Below are 17,421 nucleotides of genomic sequence, written 5' to 3'. Positions count from 1 at the left end.
GGTAGAAGCAATAACACATATAAGGGAGGATGCAGAAAATGAATTTAAATTAATTTTTGAAGAAGCACAGGTATTTTAAGTCTTTAAGATTATAGTAATAATAATAATAATATTTGTGAAATAATATTTATTTCTGTAGAGATCAGCTGATTTGGTTGGAAATACAATTACTCGTAAAAGAATTACAACTAAGCTAACAAATCGAGCGAACCCTCAAAATATGACATCTGATGAACAGTACGCCCCCCTCACCCCCCCCAAGTTTCCAGGAATTATAAAAGCTTATTAATATTAAATATACTTTCTATGTTTGCCAAAATTATAATACACAACACATTACTTGAGATTAAATGTTTTATTAAACCAAAATCAAATACTTGTTAGTTATTACAATACAAAATCTAATTTTCTTGCTTTTTTTGATAATTCATCTATAACTTCTTCCACTGATAAGTTTATGTCTCCATGAATTGACAACAATGTTAATCCATTTAAACGTGTCTAAAACAAATAATGTTATTTATTTATAAATGTAAACAATTATTATTCTATAATTTTATTATATTAAACCTCTTTCATTGTATTACGCAGATAGGTCTTCAGGCGTTTTAAACTAGAGAAACTTCTCTCCGGAGTTGCCGTTGAAACAGGCAAACTAACAAATATTTTTAATAAAAATGGATATTTGGATATACTTCTTCATCGCAATTGTCTAAAGCTTCTAATCCATTTTTAGTTAGGTTTAAGTCACTAGAGGCCAATTTCAATTTCCACATCTTGAGTTCAGCAATAATATTGTTTTTATCAATTGCGGGGGAATATAAATCAACCAAATGTTTAATTTCATTCCTGTCTTCGTCAGAAAATTTTGAATGAAATAAGCATTCGAAACCTAGTAACAAACAATTTAAATTATGAATAAGAAAAATAGATAACATTTAGATGTTTACTTAGATGTTTAATTATTAACTGAATGTTGAAGTATCTTTAACATACCCCTTAAAACATTTTTATGGTTTAAAAAACGATCATTAACTTCAGATATAAGATTGTCCAAGAAAGGTAAAAATATAGTCACTCTAAAGTACTGTTCATCAGATGTCATATTTTGAGGGTTCGCTCGATTTGTTAGCTTAGTTGTAATTCTTTTACGAGTAATTGTATTTCCAACCAAATCAGCTGATCTCTACAGAAATAAATATTATTTCACAAATATTATTATTATTATTACTATAATCTTAAAGACTTAAAATACCTGTGCTTCTTCAAAAATTAATTTAAATTCATTTTCTGCATCCTCCCTTATATGTGTTATTGCTTCTACCATATTTTCAACAATTTCTATGTTGAAGCAGTGGTTCATCGTCATGGAAATATTTAGTTATTTTTGAAGATTTCATGGTTTTAATATTTTAAATCTAATACTTTTTTAAAAATTGTTATAGTCATCAAAATTCAGATTAAAATCTCAAAACTGTAATTTATTAAATAAAATAATGATAATGATAAGACAATTGTGATTACATGCATCGAAACGACAGAGCGCATAGACCATAATACCATATGATACTAGAGTATGACCCGCCACCCGGTATAATCACTGACCACAGACCAGTGACCAGCGATACCAATGAGAATACTGTACAATAATATAATATTTTAATTCTTGCAAATGTAATCAATTATTGATAAAAAAAAAAAAAAATCATATTATTTTAAATAATAATCGTCAAATTATAACGAGTAACGACTATAATTAATTGTGTGTATACAGTCTATGGGGGGGATTGATCCCCTTTATCCCCCCCCGTAAATACGCCACTGATTCAAAGGTTGACGTTTTTAAGATACCTATTTTAATAATGTATCTTATGTATCTACAGGGTGCCCCACGGAGATCTGACAAATGAAATAACTTTTTTCTAATCAATATTTAAAAAAAAAGAACATTTATAAATACCAAAAATTTATATTTTTTTTTAATTATAATGTTTCTAACATAAACTAAAGTCCATTCCACGAGAGAATAATCAGTCAGCCGACCAGTTTTCGTCGGTATTCGCGCATGTCACCCCACTCAAGTGACCGTGTCCAAACGGCGACGTCGGTGTTCGGAGTGTTTCGGTTCACGTCGGCGCTCCGCGTGTTTCGATTTACGCTTGGGGCGCCAGGCGGCACAACTCACTTCATGATCTCTATACTAATATAAGAACGACTGAATTTAGCGGATACATTTTTTAAAAATTTTGACTATGCAGAGTCAAAATTTAAAAGAGTATTTTTAATACGTTCGTTATTTAAAAAGAACAAAAACGTTTAATACATTAAACAATGTATAATGAAATATAAATCATAAGTATGCGATTGTCTCATCTATCGATCGAAAGTTATTATTAACTAACGTCAATGTCGATATATAAATTATGATTCGTTAAAAATTTAAATAAATAAATAACGTAATTAGTAAAAAGAACACGTGCGGTATTTTTTGTTGTACCTACCATATGTATTTTCAAACATAATTTTTCAGTTATTACGATTTTTTATATCAGACTTTTCGAACTGATATACGTACAGACTTTGTGACTGAAAATAAATAGAAGTATATTCTGAGACACAATTCACATTTTACAAAATTCACGGGCCGCAATATATACAGTGTTATATTGTGTGTGTTCAAACTCGTCGGAAGTTCGCGCCACTAGGCCGCAACTTGAAGTTGTGTGCGTGTACGTTGGAAACGTTTACTCGTGACGAACGACGACCCCACCATCGCGCGTCGACCGGACCTTTTTTCTTACCCCAGTACGTCCAAGTACCCGTCTCTGTGTGACGTGATCGTCTCATGTTGATGGACCTTCCTTTTTTTATGCTGTGATCAGTCTAATACAATTGAAGCTGTAAAATATACAAATACCAAGAACAGACATTACCGACCGCCGCATATCGTATCGTCGCTGTGATTAGTACGAACGTACGGTAGGTAGTGTGCTTTGTATTATTTTTCCGACGTGATCGTCGTTCGACACATAGAAGTTGTCCCACGTGCAGTGTTTTATGCGATCGGCTTTGTGCACGTGTTTTTTATTGCGCCGCAAAACCATAATATCGTCTATTATGCGTCTTGTTGTGTCGATTGTACTCGAATCTTCATCTTCACGAGTTACTGGTCCAGACGGCGGCCGCATATAATTTTCAAGATGTACCCGGAATCCAGCACGTGGTTTATACAGAGATTGCTGCCGTGTTACGCGAGACGAAGCCACGAATGAATTCGGAACATCGGCAATGGTCAGTGTAGTTGCTTAATCAAATTGTATGCTAGATACGGGGTTGTATTATATTGTTCTTTATTCGTACATTTGTTGTTTTATTTTATACTTATATTATTATAATGTGTGTATAATTTTAGTGGGGCGCCCTGAACAATTGTTCTGTTATAATTAATAATTATTATCAATTTTATCATTCATTATATTATACATCGTTTGGGTGCTTGGGCACCAATTAAATAATACTTGTAGTTGTTTATACTTATACGGAACATAAACCGTTTGAAATTTGGTAACCGTTCGTCCTATCATCGATGCGAGTTCCGACTAACAATCTCGATTTATCGTAGATTTAGTCGGGGCGCATTAAACAGTGTGAATGTGACCTTTTTTGGTGGGATACAAATTACCGACAACAGTTAGATGTAACTTAACCTATACCTTATAACAATGCTTATAATTCAGCATTCTAGAAATGCCAACTGGTGTATTTGTCAGTCTCTTTGGTGTCTATTGTGTAATGTATATTAAGGACCACTGGCTAGTCTGGCTGGCAGATGTTTTATTTCTCCTTCTATAATATGGAATGTATTACGCACCTAATACGTATCGTGTATGGCCATGTCGTCATTTTTGATTTAGACGTATGCCACGATACTTTATTTGTCCTTTGCCGTGCCCATAATCCACGTTTTCATTAATTTTAATATTGTCAGTTGTTATTTGTTGTAATTTGTTTCAATTTTTTTTAAATTATGGATCAAATACCTAGCAATACACGATCTCCTGCAAAACACAATCCGAGAGGAAAGGTAAGTCATTATTTAAATATTAATTAAAATGTTATTGAAAATAATTGTCATGTAACGTAGGCGCTATAACAACAAAATTTTTTTTGAAAATTTCAAGTATGAATGGTTATTCGTTTTTGAATTAAAACACAAGATATAAAAATACCGTATATTATTTTTTTATTGTATAATATGTGTATTTTACTATGATGTGTTTTTTTTAAAAATAATTTCCCAGTAATTTTTAAAAAAATCAGGAAAACAAAAAAAAAAGTGACGGAAAAACAGGAATTTTTAAGCAAAACCAGTTTTAGACAAAGTGGTTTTGTTATGTGGTTGTAACTAAATTTTCACAAAATATATGTATTAGGGTAATCTATAAACAGTTAAAAAATTTTTGTGTTTATAGACAACTGAAATTTTCGATTTTTCTAAGTATTTTTTATTTTTTCACTAAAAAAATATTGTGTTCCCAAAAACCTTGATAATTGAATACAAAGTTTTTTATAAGTTTTTCTTATTGTAGTTAAAAAAAAAATCAAAAATCGTGTCACAATTTTTTGTTATAAGCGTTTCAAGTTCAAATTTTTACGAAATATGTGATAATTGCGAAAATTTACAATTTACAATTTGCAGCTGAAAATTCATAATTTTTTTTTATAAGTTTTTCTTCAAATAGCTATAGAAAAAACTTGAAGCGTCATTATAGGAAAAAATTTTATGAGCGTCTGAATATTAAATTTTTACGAAAACGGGTAACGATAACGATTGTTTTGTTTTTTTTTATAAATACCGATAAAAATATCTTGGTTTAATCATAATACTTGAAAATTTTTATAGAGATTCAAAAATTATAAAAATATATAAACACAATTTTTTTTGTATTAGCGGTTGAAGTGCAAATGTTGACAAAATTCGTCGAAATCATGAATATTTGCAAATAAATTTGTAGTTAAAAAATTATAAAAAAATTTGCAGAAATAGCTAAAAGTTAAAAATTTAATACAAGATTTTCCATAATTTGCTTTAAAATAATTATATAAAAATTTTAATAATGTCATCTCATTTAGTGTGTGTCTTTATGATGAAAATACTTTGAAGTTTAACGTAATTTGAAGTGAATTTATACTTAAGTATAATTATATAAACTACTTTTTAAAGGTAAAAATACCCAAGTGTAAAATTTAAATAAATAAATACAAAACTTTATTAATGTGCTTCTTATATCTTAACAGATAAATAAATAATAATATCATAAATTAAATTAATTATGTAGTGACTGTTGCAATATTCAATTGTTATATAGAACCAGACATTGTTTCTAAGTTTTGAATATTTTAAATTGTTGTAAGTCAAACTTAGTGAAAATCTTGTAATAAATTTTCAATTTGTTTTTTGAAATCATAATTTTTTTAATCTAAGTTTTAAAATAATCGAAAATTTCAGTTATTTTTGTATAGCTTTTAAAAAAAGGCAGAATTATTTTGAAAATTTAATAGTGAATATATAACGGTAATGTAAGCATTTGGTTATAATTTCAAGTACTTCCAGTGATTTGTTTTTGAGTTGCAACTACATAAAAAAATAGATTTTGTCAAAACAGATTTTTCATAAAAGTTCTCGTTTTTCGTGATTGTGAAACGTAGCTTTGTAAGTACATAATTTGAGTTATGTAACAACGAATCGGTTTATGAAACTTATATTTTGAATTATTTTGGCCATTTTTTTGCCTTTCAAGTGCATATTTTTAATGCATTTTTAAAGTTTTATAGTTTAAAAAAATGTATTACGTTTAACCTTATTAGATCACATACAGTACATAAAACGTTTAAATATGTATTTGTATTAGGTATTAACTATTACTTATATTTCAAAATCTGATGTGGATAATATTGTAATCTAAATATATTTACTTTTCTCAGTTTGTTTGTTCCCGTCAAAAAACGATGATTATTAATGCATATAAAGCCAAAATGATCGAAAACCCTGAACATAAAATGGTTCACTTGAAAAAAACTTTATCTTACGAACTTGGAATTGGTCAATCAACAATTTATAACACCATATTGGACTATCAACGGACAAAAACTGTTTCTTCGCCAAACAAAACGAAAGTCCGAAAACAACTGACCGAAAAAGTAGATGATTTTGACAAGTATGGTATCAGAAGAAAAGTGCATCAATTTTGGCACGATCGTGATACGCCTACGTTAGACAAGATTCTTGTGTCCGTAAATGAAGATAATGGTCTACCAAATTTTTCTCGAACATCATTATTCAGATTGTTGAAATCTATGGATTTCGTATATATGAAGCGAGGTCGTAATAGTGGTTTGATTGAAAAATCTGAAATCATAATTTGGCGGAGAAGATATTTAAAAGATATTAAAAGATACAGAGAAGAAGGAAGGCCAATTTACTATCTAGATGAAACGTGGGTAAACGCCGGAGATGTTAATAGTAAAGTATGGGTCGACAAAACTGTAACGTCAGCTCGAGTGGCATCTTCCGAGGGACTTTCGACTGGAGCAATAAACCCTACTGGCAAGGGGAAACGTTTAATTGTTAGCCACATCGGTTCCGAAGATGGATTTGTTCCCGGAGGTCTTTTGTGCTTTGAGTCAAAGAAAAACACCCAAGACTATCACGATGAGATGAACGGGGACTCTTTTCGTGATTGGTTGGAAGGTGTTTTGCCGAAACTCATAGACAACGCTGTCATCGTAATGGACAACGCTCCTTATCATTCGGTGAAAATTGAAAAATGCCCAACTACGAATTGGAGAAAAGCTGACATAATTGCATGGCTCCAGAGCAAAGGAGAGTAAGTCGACAACACAATGCTTGTCGTAGAATTGTTGGACCAAGTTAAAAAATTGAAACCATTATATAACAATTATGTTATCGATGAAATGGTAAAAGCTAACAATAAAATTGTCCTTAGACTTCCTCCGTATCACTGTGAGCTTAATGCAATTGAACTCGCATGGGCTATAGTTAAGAAACATGTCAAAGATAATAACAAAACTTTTAAATTACAAGATATAAAACACTTGTTAATTGAAGGAGTGAATAAAGTTAGCCCTGATATGTGGAAAAATTTTGTCGGTCATGTGATAAAGGAGGAAGAAAAAGCATGGAGTTTGGATAATGTGGTCGAAGATCTCATGTCAGCAGAAAATCAGCCTTGTGTTCTTACTATTGGCCAAAGCGACACGGATGATGACTCGGACGACGATGATGAAGACTTCAGATATCTATCAGATACAGACTAAATTGTATTAATTAATTATTATACATTATTTTTATTTGAATTGTTGTATATAATAGATAGTGTTGTGTATATATGTATATAAAATTTGTACATATTATGTTGTTCCACTTTGTGTAATAATTGTTGTGTATAATGCATTATGTTGTGTTGTGTATATATGTATTTTGTACGTATTATGTTGTTCCACTTTGTGCCATTTTGTACATGTTATGTTGTTCTGTGTGTAATAATTGTTGTATATAATACATTATGTTGTGTATATATGTATCTAACAAACGTTTTAACCTGAGTAGTATTTTTTAAGATATAATTGAGTAATTTGGTAAGGATTACGAAAGAATTTATACAAAATAAAGATGTACAGTACAACCGCACAGTATTTGCGCCGTCGAGCGACTAATGACTATGCTGCCAACAGTGTATTGTTTTATTGTCGTATGCGCGCTGCGCGCGTAAACTTTGAAAGTGGGGTTTCGGTTTGTCACTAGGCCGGCCTCGGCCGTCGTCGTCGACGCTTGGAGGGAGAAATTGTGATCTGGCGTCGCTGAAGCCGTCATTTGTGATGCGCGAAAAGTGGTTATTCTCTCGTGGAATGGACTATAGATCGTAATTTACTTAACAAGAAAATTGATATTTAAAAAAGTTATTAAATATCATCCATTTGACTTAGATACATTTTTTTAGAATATAATTTTTTCTCAAAATAATATTTACAAATTGTTTATGTAGGTAATAAAAAATAACGAATCGATTTTCTGTAGTTATTAATCACTTTTGAAAAAAATTAAACTTTGAGATATCGTATTTTAATCATTGTCGAGTTTAATTATACTTATGCAAACGTTGTTGCATAGTGTTGCGAGCTGTGACTTTGTCTATGTTTACTTATGAGCCCCTGGTATTAATATCATAATAATAGTGCTGGAGAGCAGCGGCGTAGTGCAAATAATAGTAATAATGCATGTGATATTATATATATCACTACTCATATGAATATTCCTTAAAGTAGGTCACGCAGGAATTGTGTGTTTCATGTAAACGATATCACACTATAAATAATTGTGTAAGGGACATCCGGTTGAGTGACGCGTGCAGCCACGCGCGCCGTAAATGACAGTGGGAATTACATAGAATAGATATGATTACTGGAGTAGGGACTAGGGATTCTCTCTACGAAAGGAGATCGTCGACGACACGATCACCAGACGGATCATCACCAACAACCAGCTAGGAGCTAGGAGCTAGGAGTAACAGTCACATCTCGCTACCACTCTATTAATTTGGACTCAGAGAAATTTCATCACTTGTGGTTTATAAATATAATAATGTGTTACTATACTCAACATCTATCTATCATTCATATCCCATACCTAAAATCGATCTGACGGAGTTGGATCGTAACAATAGTAATATAAATCATATAAAATGCAGTGATAAAGATAAAACTAGTCTGAAAAAACTAACAACAGTGTATATGTCCTATATGTGTATATGTGCTAATTTTGGATTAATTATCTAATCATTCCAGAAGAAGAGATATTACATATAACTATATAAGACAATAAACATACAATATACTTACTTATTGATGCTGTAGAAAATATACATAATATACAATTAATCATTAGTAAATAAATTATATTTAATTTGAAATGTTAGTGGTATTCGTCTTTGGTTTTCTCTGCCTATACTGATAATGAAACAGTATAAAAGTAGATACATTATATTCATTCTGGCCACTTGGCTTTTTTATACAATCAAATAACATCTTAAAATTAGCTTATTTTGACATTTTTTCTTCCAAATTTCACTACTTTTTTTGTATACAATTACATCGATATTTCACATATTTTATATAAATTTCTCAATATACATACATACACAATACACACATATATATATATATATATATATCATAAATAAATTGCAAACAAATAACACACATAAATATGTACAATATACATAGGTAAATTATATATAAAAATATGCAAAAATATATATAAATTGCTTTTGTTAAGTTTTTGTAAAAGTATATAGCTTGTTTATAGCACGACTTTAACTATTTCGTTTATAGAATAGTGTCATTATTTCGTAATATCAAGCTTATGACGTCAAATAGAATTTTCTAGAAGATACTAGATACTAGATTCATCCATGATATTGCACAATATTGCGCAATATTTTTAGGTTTATAAATATGACCCACCAGGGGCGTACCTATGGGGGGGGGGTCCGGGTCTAGACCCCCCCCATTGATTAACTGAATTTAAAATGCCAGTGGGCCGGTGGGCCGCTGCTCGTATAAAATATATATTATTTATTAATATTATTATTGTGAAATTATAGATTAAAATATTATCTAATAATAGTAATAAGTATGTTATAATATTAAACTCAAAAACCCGGATTTCTGATTATTGCGGGACTGACTTGTGTTCGCCGTTCGGACGGTCCGGGCTTGTTGACAACTTTGTTACAAGTTTAAAAATAGAAACGAAAATAGTTATTACATGGGCCGTTATAGGCGATGGATAGGCGATAACGGATAACATAATAATTGTTATCGTCGTGCTGTCGCAATGACACATACACATTTCACATTTTATATTTTATTTTATTTTCGTTTTTCACTGTTTAAAGTGTTAGTAATGTACTAATGTGAATACTGATGAGATTTTATTCATTGTTTTAAATATTATTTATTAACGTTTTAATTGTTTACTATTCAGTATTGATATTTTATATTTTACGATTTTTGATAATGAGTGAAGAACAAAAAGCTATAGTTAACAAAAGGAAAGGTGGTGCAGAAAAAGCAAGAGATAAAAACAAAAAGCTGTTGTTGGCCTCAGCAAAACAATGTTTGACACTAAATGAACTATTTAAACCACAAAAACAATCTCTAAATAAAAAGGTATGTAAAATAAAATGTATTTATTATGCTGTTTAGACATTTAGTTAATAAGCAATAACTTATGTTATAATTTTTTAATTTAAATTGTACTACTTAATGTCTATTTTTCAAATTAATTATTTATAAAGTACCTATTAATAAATTCAGTACAGAAATTAGAAATATGGTTAGTGACATTAATGATACAAATTTAAATTATATTTTTGGCCAATTGATTGTATCCTACTGGTGCAATTGAAAACTGATCAGAAGAAAAAAATAAATATAAATACCTAAATAAAATGTGAATTATTTTATTATTTTATGTTTATATACAATTTACTATTTGTAGAGTGTTGATGAACTTAGTTCAGATATGAGAAATATTGGTAATGACAGTAATGATAAAAATTTAAAGAATAATGTTTTTGAAGAAGATACAGCTACAGGAGAAACTGAAAAAGTAAGAAGAAAATGAACTAGTTTTTTATAATTTATTTCAAATACCTATTGACCTATTTTACCTATTGATTGACTATAAATAATAGTAATAATAATGAATCGGTTTTCAATTTAAATAAAATCATTTGTAAAAAATAAATATGCTAATTATTTTATTAATAAATGTTAATATACATTTTACTATTTGTAGAGTGTTGATGGACTTAGTTCAGATATGATAAAAATTGGTAATGGCAATAATGATAAAAATTGGTAATGTACAAAATCAAAATAGTTTAAACAAAAAGCTAAAAATAGATAGTTACTTCAAAAATTCTTTTGCAAATGTAAGTCATAAGATCCAAATACATTCTATCCAAATACTATCACAAATACATAAGTTATTTAAGTTATTTAACTTTTGATTATTTCAGAGCACAAAAAGTAGCAAGATAAAAAGTACACAAGACCAAATTATAGTTGACCAGTCTACTAATACAAACTGTGATGTAAGTATTGTAAGTACTTATATATTTTATTTTAATACTAGAAAGCGTGGTTGAAAATAAATGTTAAATAAAATGTTGTGTTAATTTTATTGAGTTATTTAACATGTTAACACAATTTAGTTAATTATATACAAAAGTATTCAAAAAAATATATCATCATGAAAAATCATTTTCTTACTCAATATTATACAAAGCTTATTTAATTTTCTAGAGCCTAAAAGATGGTCAAGATAGCCCGATACATAATTTGACCTCTAATTATGAACTTAAAATTACATCAAGTGAAAATGACATTTCATTACTTTTAGATAATGTCAAATTAAATTTACAAGAATGATTGGAATTTATGAATACAATTTGGACACCTGATTTTAGTTATAATTTTCCAATAAAAACTATAGGGAAAAAGCATCTTAAATTTCAAGCAAGCTGGCTACAAACATGGAAATGGCTTTCCTATTCTAAAATAAAAAATGGGGCATTTTGCAAATATTGTGTAATTTTTTCTCAAAAAGAAGGAGGAATAGGAAAACAAAGTTTAGGCATGTTGTGTACTAAAGAATTTTCTAATTGGAAACATGCTATTGAAAAATTTAAAAATCATGAAGAAACTGGTTATCATAAAACTTGTATAGAAAATTATACTCCTATAAATATGCAGATAAATAAAGTGATGGCTGCTGAACTTATTGAAAATAGGAAATTGATTATGCCTGTAATTGAGTGTGTAATTTTTTGTAGGCGTCAAGGGCTTTCATTAAGAGGTCATAACGATTCTGGACCTTTGGTAATCGAACATGAACCTGTCGAAAATGATGGTAACTTTAGAGCTGTTTTAAGATATGGACTTCGCATGAATTGTATGGCAAATTCTGATCTTCAACTAATAAGAGAACGTTGTAAACGTAATGCACAGTATATTAGTCCAAAAATATAGAATGAAATTGTTGATATATGTAATAATTTAATACTTGAGAAGATTGTTAAAAAAATAAATTCTTCGAAAGGTTTTTGTGTTCTTGCAGATGAAACTGCTGATATAGCTGGAATAGAACAGTTTTCAATTTGTGCCAGGTGTAGTAAACCGACCGGTTTACGGCATAAACATAGGTTCAAAGTGCAACTTGCGAAAACAACATCACGCCACCTCAACAGGCCACAAACATGGAATTCTCATTACTTGGATAAAATTAGCACATTTTTTGCACATACCGTGACGTCAATCATCCTCTCCTAATCACGGCATGTCTCATATAAATAGGAGCCCTCTTCGCAGAGAGCTCCAGAGAGTATTTCATATACAAACGTTTCACCCATGCTTACCAAGAGCCTCTAGGGAAACGTTCCACACACATAGTCTCTCCGGTTTAGTATTTCATTACTAAGTCGAAACACTTTCAAATATATAATATTAGAAGTTATTTTATATTTAATAAATTACTTTCAATAAATACTTATAGTTATATATATTAATATCTTTATTCAAACTCAAACCTCTTCTCTTCCTGAACAACGAAGTTGCACCGACATTGTGCATTCGTCGTTAAAGAAGTATTGCAGTAACTACGATCAGTGACAGCGACTGGTTACTACTTACGACTATCAGACCATTCGGGATTAGATGAATCTACATTACCAAATTTGAATGTTGAGTACGTAAAATCTAATGAACCTACATTATCAGGGCGCCGAGTAGTAGACATAGAACATTTTATGAAACAAATGATGGAACTGGGTAAACATGGTAGTAAATGTACTATGGGACGATTTGTACTAATCAAAGAAGCACAAAATGGTGTAGGATTTAAACTTTATTTCAAATGCCATGTTTGTGACCGTCATCAAATTGTCACATCAGACAGAGAATCATCTGTAGATAATGTCAATAATGTGTTAGTTTGGGGAGCATTATCAATCGGTATTGGACATCGTCAGATTGAAGATTTACTCACAGTTATGGACTGTCCATCACCATCGTTTAAAAAATTTAAACGACATGAAGTTATTATAGGAAAGGTAGATAAACATATAAAAGATAATTAAACCTTGTTATTCCAAAGCTAAAGGTAATATAGTGATTTATGGTAATTTAATTTACCATTATTCAATTATAGGTGTGGGAACAACAAATTTCAGAAATGTTGAAAAAAAATGGAGAGCAGGAAAAAAAAATTGCCATACAAAAAGGAACTTTATATAAAGGAACCCCTTACATCACAGTGATAGGTGATGGTGGTTGGGCTAAAAGAAGTTACGGACATGGTTTCAATTCTCAATCAGGCGTGGTAATTTTAGAAATCTTATAAGTTATAACTAGGGATCGGATTTATATGTATTTAATATTTATGAAACCAAAATATGTATTTTACTAATACTTAATTATTATTTTTTTTTTTTAATGTAAATATAGGTATCTAGATAATTAGTCGGATATTTTATGTCAAAGGGGAAATATGTATTCGCATATGCATATAAATAAGCCCTATAGATATAAAATTTATATAATAATATAATATATTATAATATATTTGTATTTAATAATATTATAGAAAAAAACGGTAGTTTTTGCCAAAAACCAGCTTTCTACTAGTTTTAGATAGGTAATCATTTTTAGATTCTGAACGGAGTGATGAATGTATTGATTTTACAAAGATGTGTTTTTTTTTAAATTAATTTTTGTGTCTGTCATCACGTTTTGGAGTAGTAATAATGCTCCGATTTTTGACTTCAGTCCCTTTTTGAATAGGAAAATTCATCTTGTTGGTACTTTGGGGTAAAAATAAACATTTTCCAACAGTTTTCAAAAAAATCGAGAAAAACAAAAAAAAAGTGACAGAAAAACGGCAATTTTACGAAAAACCACTTTTCGACAAAATCGATTTTTTGACAAAATATTTAAAATATGCAATAATAATTTTTTTAATTTAAAATCCTTATATCACGAAATACATATATGTATCGAATCTGATTTATTTTATCTTAACTTTACGTATGATATATATTTAACTATACGCAAGAACTATTAAGAATAGTTTTTATTTTATAGGGAATAATTATTGGTGCAGAAACAAAAAAGCCCGTCTATGTAGGTGTAAGAAACAAATATTGTAGTACATGTTTTTCTGCATTCAAAAATAATAAAAAAATAGATCATTTGTGTTTCCGAAATTATGATGGTTCTTCAACAGGTATGGAACAAGATATTATTGTAGAAGGCTTTCGCCAAAGCCTAGAACAACATGGTTTTTTATATAAATATTATATTGGCGATGGTGATTCAAGTGTATATGCCAGAATAGTTGAAAAAGTATCGTATGGTCGAGATGTTATCAAATTAGAATGTGCTAATCATATAACTCGTAATCTCCACGATGGCCTACGAAAATTGGTGGCAAATAAACATTTCCCATTACACGTGCGCAAAGTTTTAACTTATGGTTCTCCATCTCCCTTAGAAAGATTGGTTAAAGGGGTACGGACTGCAATTAAAGAGTGTGGAAAATCACATAATGTAAACATACTGCGAGAAGATTTAAAAAATGCACCATATCATGTTCTCGGTTCTAATAAAATTGTCGTCCTACATATTGTACACGGTCAAATATGAATGAAAAGGACAATGTGCCATTAATGGAAAGTGGCAAAATAATGTCAGAAATTTTAGCAATTGTTGATAAAGTAACGAGAAAAGCTCGTTTTCAATCTAGTTTTCAACACTACAACTAATATAGCTGAAAACTTTATGAGCTTAGTTGCAAAATTTACTGGCGGTAAAAGAGTAAATTATACCAAAACAGGCTCATATCAAAGAAGAGTATTAGGTGCAACCCAAGTTCACTCTAGGGGCCAGTCTTGGCATTTAAGTCCATGGAAAAAATTATCAGGAAAAAGTCCCGGCAAGTTTTTTAAAAAAAATTTAACGAGGCGTATTGCAATGACAACTTTAAATTCAAAGTATAAAAAACAAAAAAAAATTAGATTTAAAGTAAGTGGAGGTGACAAAAGTACAGTGAATCATGATTTTGATTACGGTCCAGACGCTGCTGGGCTGGATATGACTGAAAAGGATTTTAAATTTAACGTCAATAAAAAGTTAGAAGAGTTAAAAAAAGATTCTTTTTCAACCGAAACAATCGAACAATTACAAAAAAACACTATTGGTGAACATGATAATGTAGTCTGGCACGAAGAAAAGAAAAATAGACTCACCGCTTCTAATTTCGGAACAGTTATTTGTAGAAAATCAACTACATCTTGTCATAATTTAGTGAAAACATTATTATACAGTAAAAATATTATTTCGAAACATATTGAATTTGGACGACAAAATGAAAAAGTGGTTATCCGACAATTCGAAAATCAGAATAACAAAACTGTAAGACCGTGTGGGTTGTTTGTTGATGAACAATATCCATTTTTGGGCGCAAGTCCCGATGGTTTAGTTGATGACGATAAAATAATAGAGGTCAAGTGTACGCCGTCTATAGGACAAAAAACCTTATAAGATGCAGCTCTTGATAAAAAGTTGCAGTTTTGTTTAGAGCTTACAGAAACAGGTCAACTTAAACTCAAAGAAAACCATAAATATTATTGGCAAATTCAAGGCCAACTAAACATTACAAAAAAAATAGAATGTATTTTTATTTTATTCAGTATGGGAAATAATCTTTATGTGCAGAATATCAACAGGGACGAATATCTTTGGACAATTAAGATGCTTCCAAAATTAATCAATTTCTACATGGACTGTATGTTGCCTGAAATTGTAGATCCTCGAGTTCCAAGAGGTTTACGAATACGAGATTCGGCGAAAATAACGGAAGCACAATTTCAAATAAAAAAGAAATTTAAAAATTTAAAGTAAGAATTGAAAAATGTCATATTATGTAATTTTAAATGTGTTATTTATAATTTTTAATTTTTAATATTTTGTATTTTTTTTTTAATTGCATTGATAACTATACTGTTATAATAATATTATACATTTTATTAATAATACCTTATATTTATTTATATAGTTAATTCTACCGATGATTACATTAATTTATTTAGTCATGGCTACATTCATATCAAAAAACTAAAATTAATAATCACTTTCCTAAAAGGGTTAGTACAATACACCATAATTTCTTAACACGGGAGATGAGACCAATTTTCGATTGCAGGCACTCATAGCGCAGAATGAAGAGTGTTTTTCTGTCACCGTAGGCCTATAGGCTATATGTCGCATCGGCGTCGACAACCAACAACCGACTAGCAGCCAGCGCGCCGTTGCGCTTTGCCGCCGCCGCTACGCAGCGCTAACAGTGGAATACGATAAATTGCGTGCATGCGTTGGGTATTAGGGGAGGAGCCAACAAAATTGAATAAACCAAATCTTAGTTCCTTTCCAAATTACTCAATAGTTAAAATATTTTTGATCTGAAAAAATAAACTGATTCATAATAGTAATACCTATATACCAACGTTGATTTTTTTTTCGTATTTTGATTATTAAAAAAAATATTTAAGAAAAACCATTTTACCACTAAGAGGTAAGTTTGAACCCAAATAACCTTTAAAAATAATCTTCAACAAAGAAACAGCCAACGACAGTATTCTAGGCAATATGTCAATATGATATATTCAAAGTTACAGACTCCTAACTACAAAACTCAGACTAGTAGGAAGGAACTCAAAATGCGAAATTTCGTATGGCTCTATATTATATATAATAATAATAATATAATAATCTTAATATAAATGGCATACGCTAGAGATATATATATATATAATAATAATAATAATAATAATACGGAACAAATTATTTAAAAAAATATTCTCATCAACCGTCGTCGACGACCGTCGACAACGAAGTACGAAAAGAGAGAATGAGAGAATAGATGCGCGAGTGATCGAGCGGGCGGCGACGGAAAAGAACGGGAAGCGTTGTGATTGGTCGTCATGGAAGAAACGCGGAGTACAGGCAGCGCCCCAAGTGGGATTTGTCGGCATATTAAGAAGATAAGAAGAAGAAGATGTTTTCTAACATCCATCATTGTTCTTCCAAATACTGAATTATTCATTGTTTTATAAAAGTTTATATCGAAATCATTTGTTGCCATCTGTCTTAACTTTGTATTTTTATCTATATAAACTTTCATTCAATCAGATTGCTCAAATTCAATAATTCTATGTATTTTTTTTTAATTTTAAGCCTGCTCTCAAAGCTTGCTGTAGATTTGAGTAATGAATAGCATAA

The 17,421-nt window shown here is 30.1% G+C and overlaps 2 protein-coding genes and 1 pseudogene across 2 annotated transcripts; 2 read left to right on the top strand and 1 right to left on the bottom strand.

Moving 5' to 3' along the window:
- Positions 1-578: 578 nt before the first annotated feature.
- LOC149056847 (uncharacterized) lies at positions 579-1,411 on the bottom strand. The gene is made up of 3 exons (XM_089223323.1): positions 1,256-1,411; positions 997-1,186; positions 579-892 (listed from the first exon to the last, which is right to left on the bottom strand). Exons 1-3 carry the CDS (start codon positions 1,367-1,369, stop codon positions 669-671), a joined length of 528 nt encoding a protein of 175 aa, XP_089079449.1. The 5' UTR covers positions 1,370-1,411; the 3' UTR covers positions 579-668.
- A 2,616-nt stretch (positions 1,412-4,027) lies between these two features.
- Positions 4,028-6,891, top strand: LOC107172206 (uncharacterized). The gene is made up of 2 exons (XM_089223200.1): positions 4,028-4,084; positions 5,986-6,891. Exons 1-2 carry the CDS (start codon positions 4,028-4,030, stop codon positions 6,889-6,891), a joined length of 963 nt encoding a protein of 320 aa, XP_089079326.1.
- A 3,207-nt stretch (positions 6,892-10,098) lies between these two features.
- Positions 10,099-16,044, top strand: LOC149056846 (uncharacterized; annotated as a pseudogene).
- Positions 16,045-17,421: the final 1,377 nt, after the last annotated feature.

Source organism: Diuraphis noxia, unplaced genomic scaffold, assembly GCF_037042655.1.
Source record: "Diuraphis noxia isolate RWA-SAM2 unplaced genomic scaffold, SU_Dnox_SAM2 contig0003, whole genome shotgun sequence".
Lineage (NCBI taxonomy): Eukaryota > Metazoa > Arthropoda > Insecta > Hemiptera > Aphididae > Diuraphis > Diuraphis noxia.
Note: the sequence above shows the minus strand (reverse complement) of the source record. Positions and strands in the feature narration are given on the sequence as shown.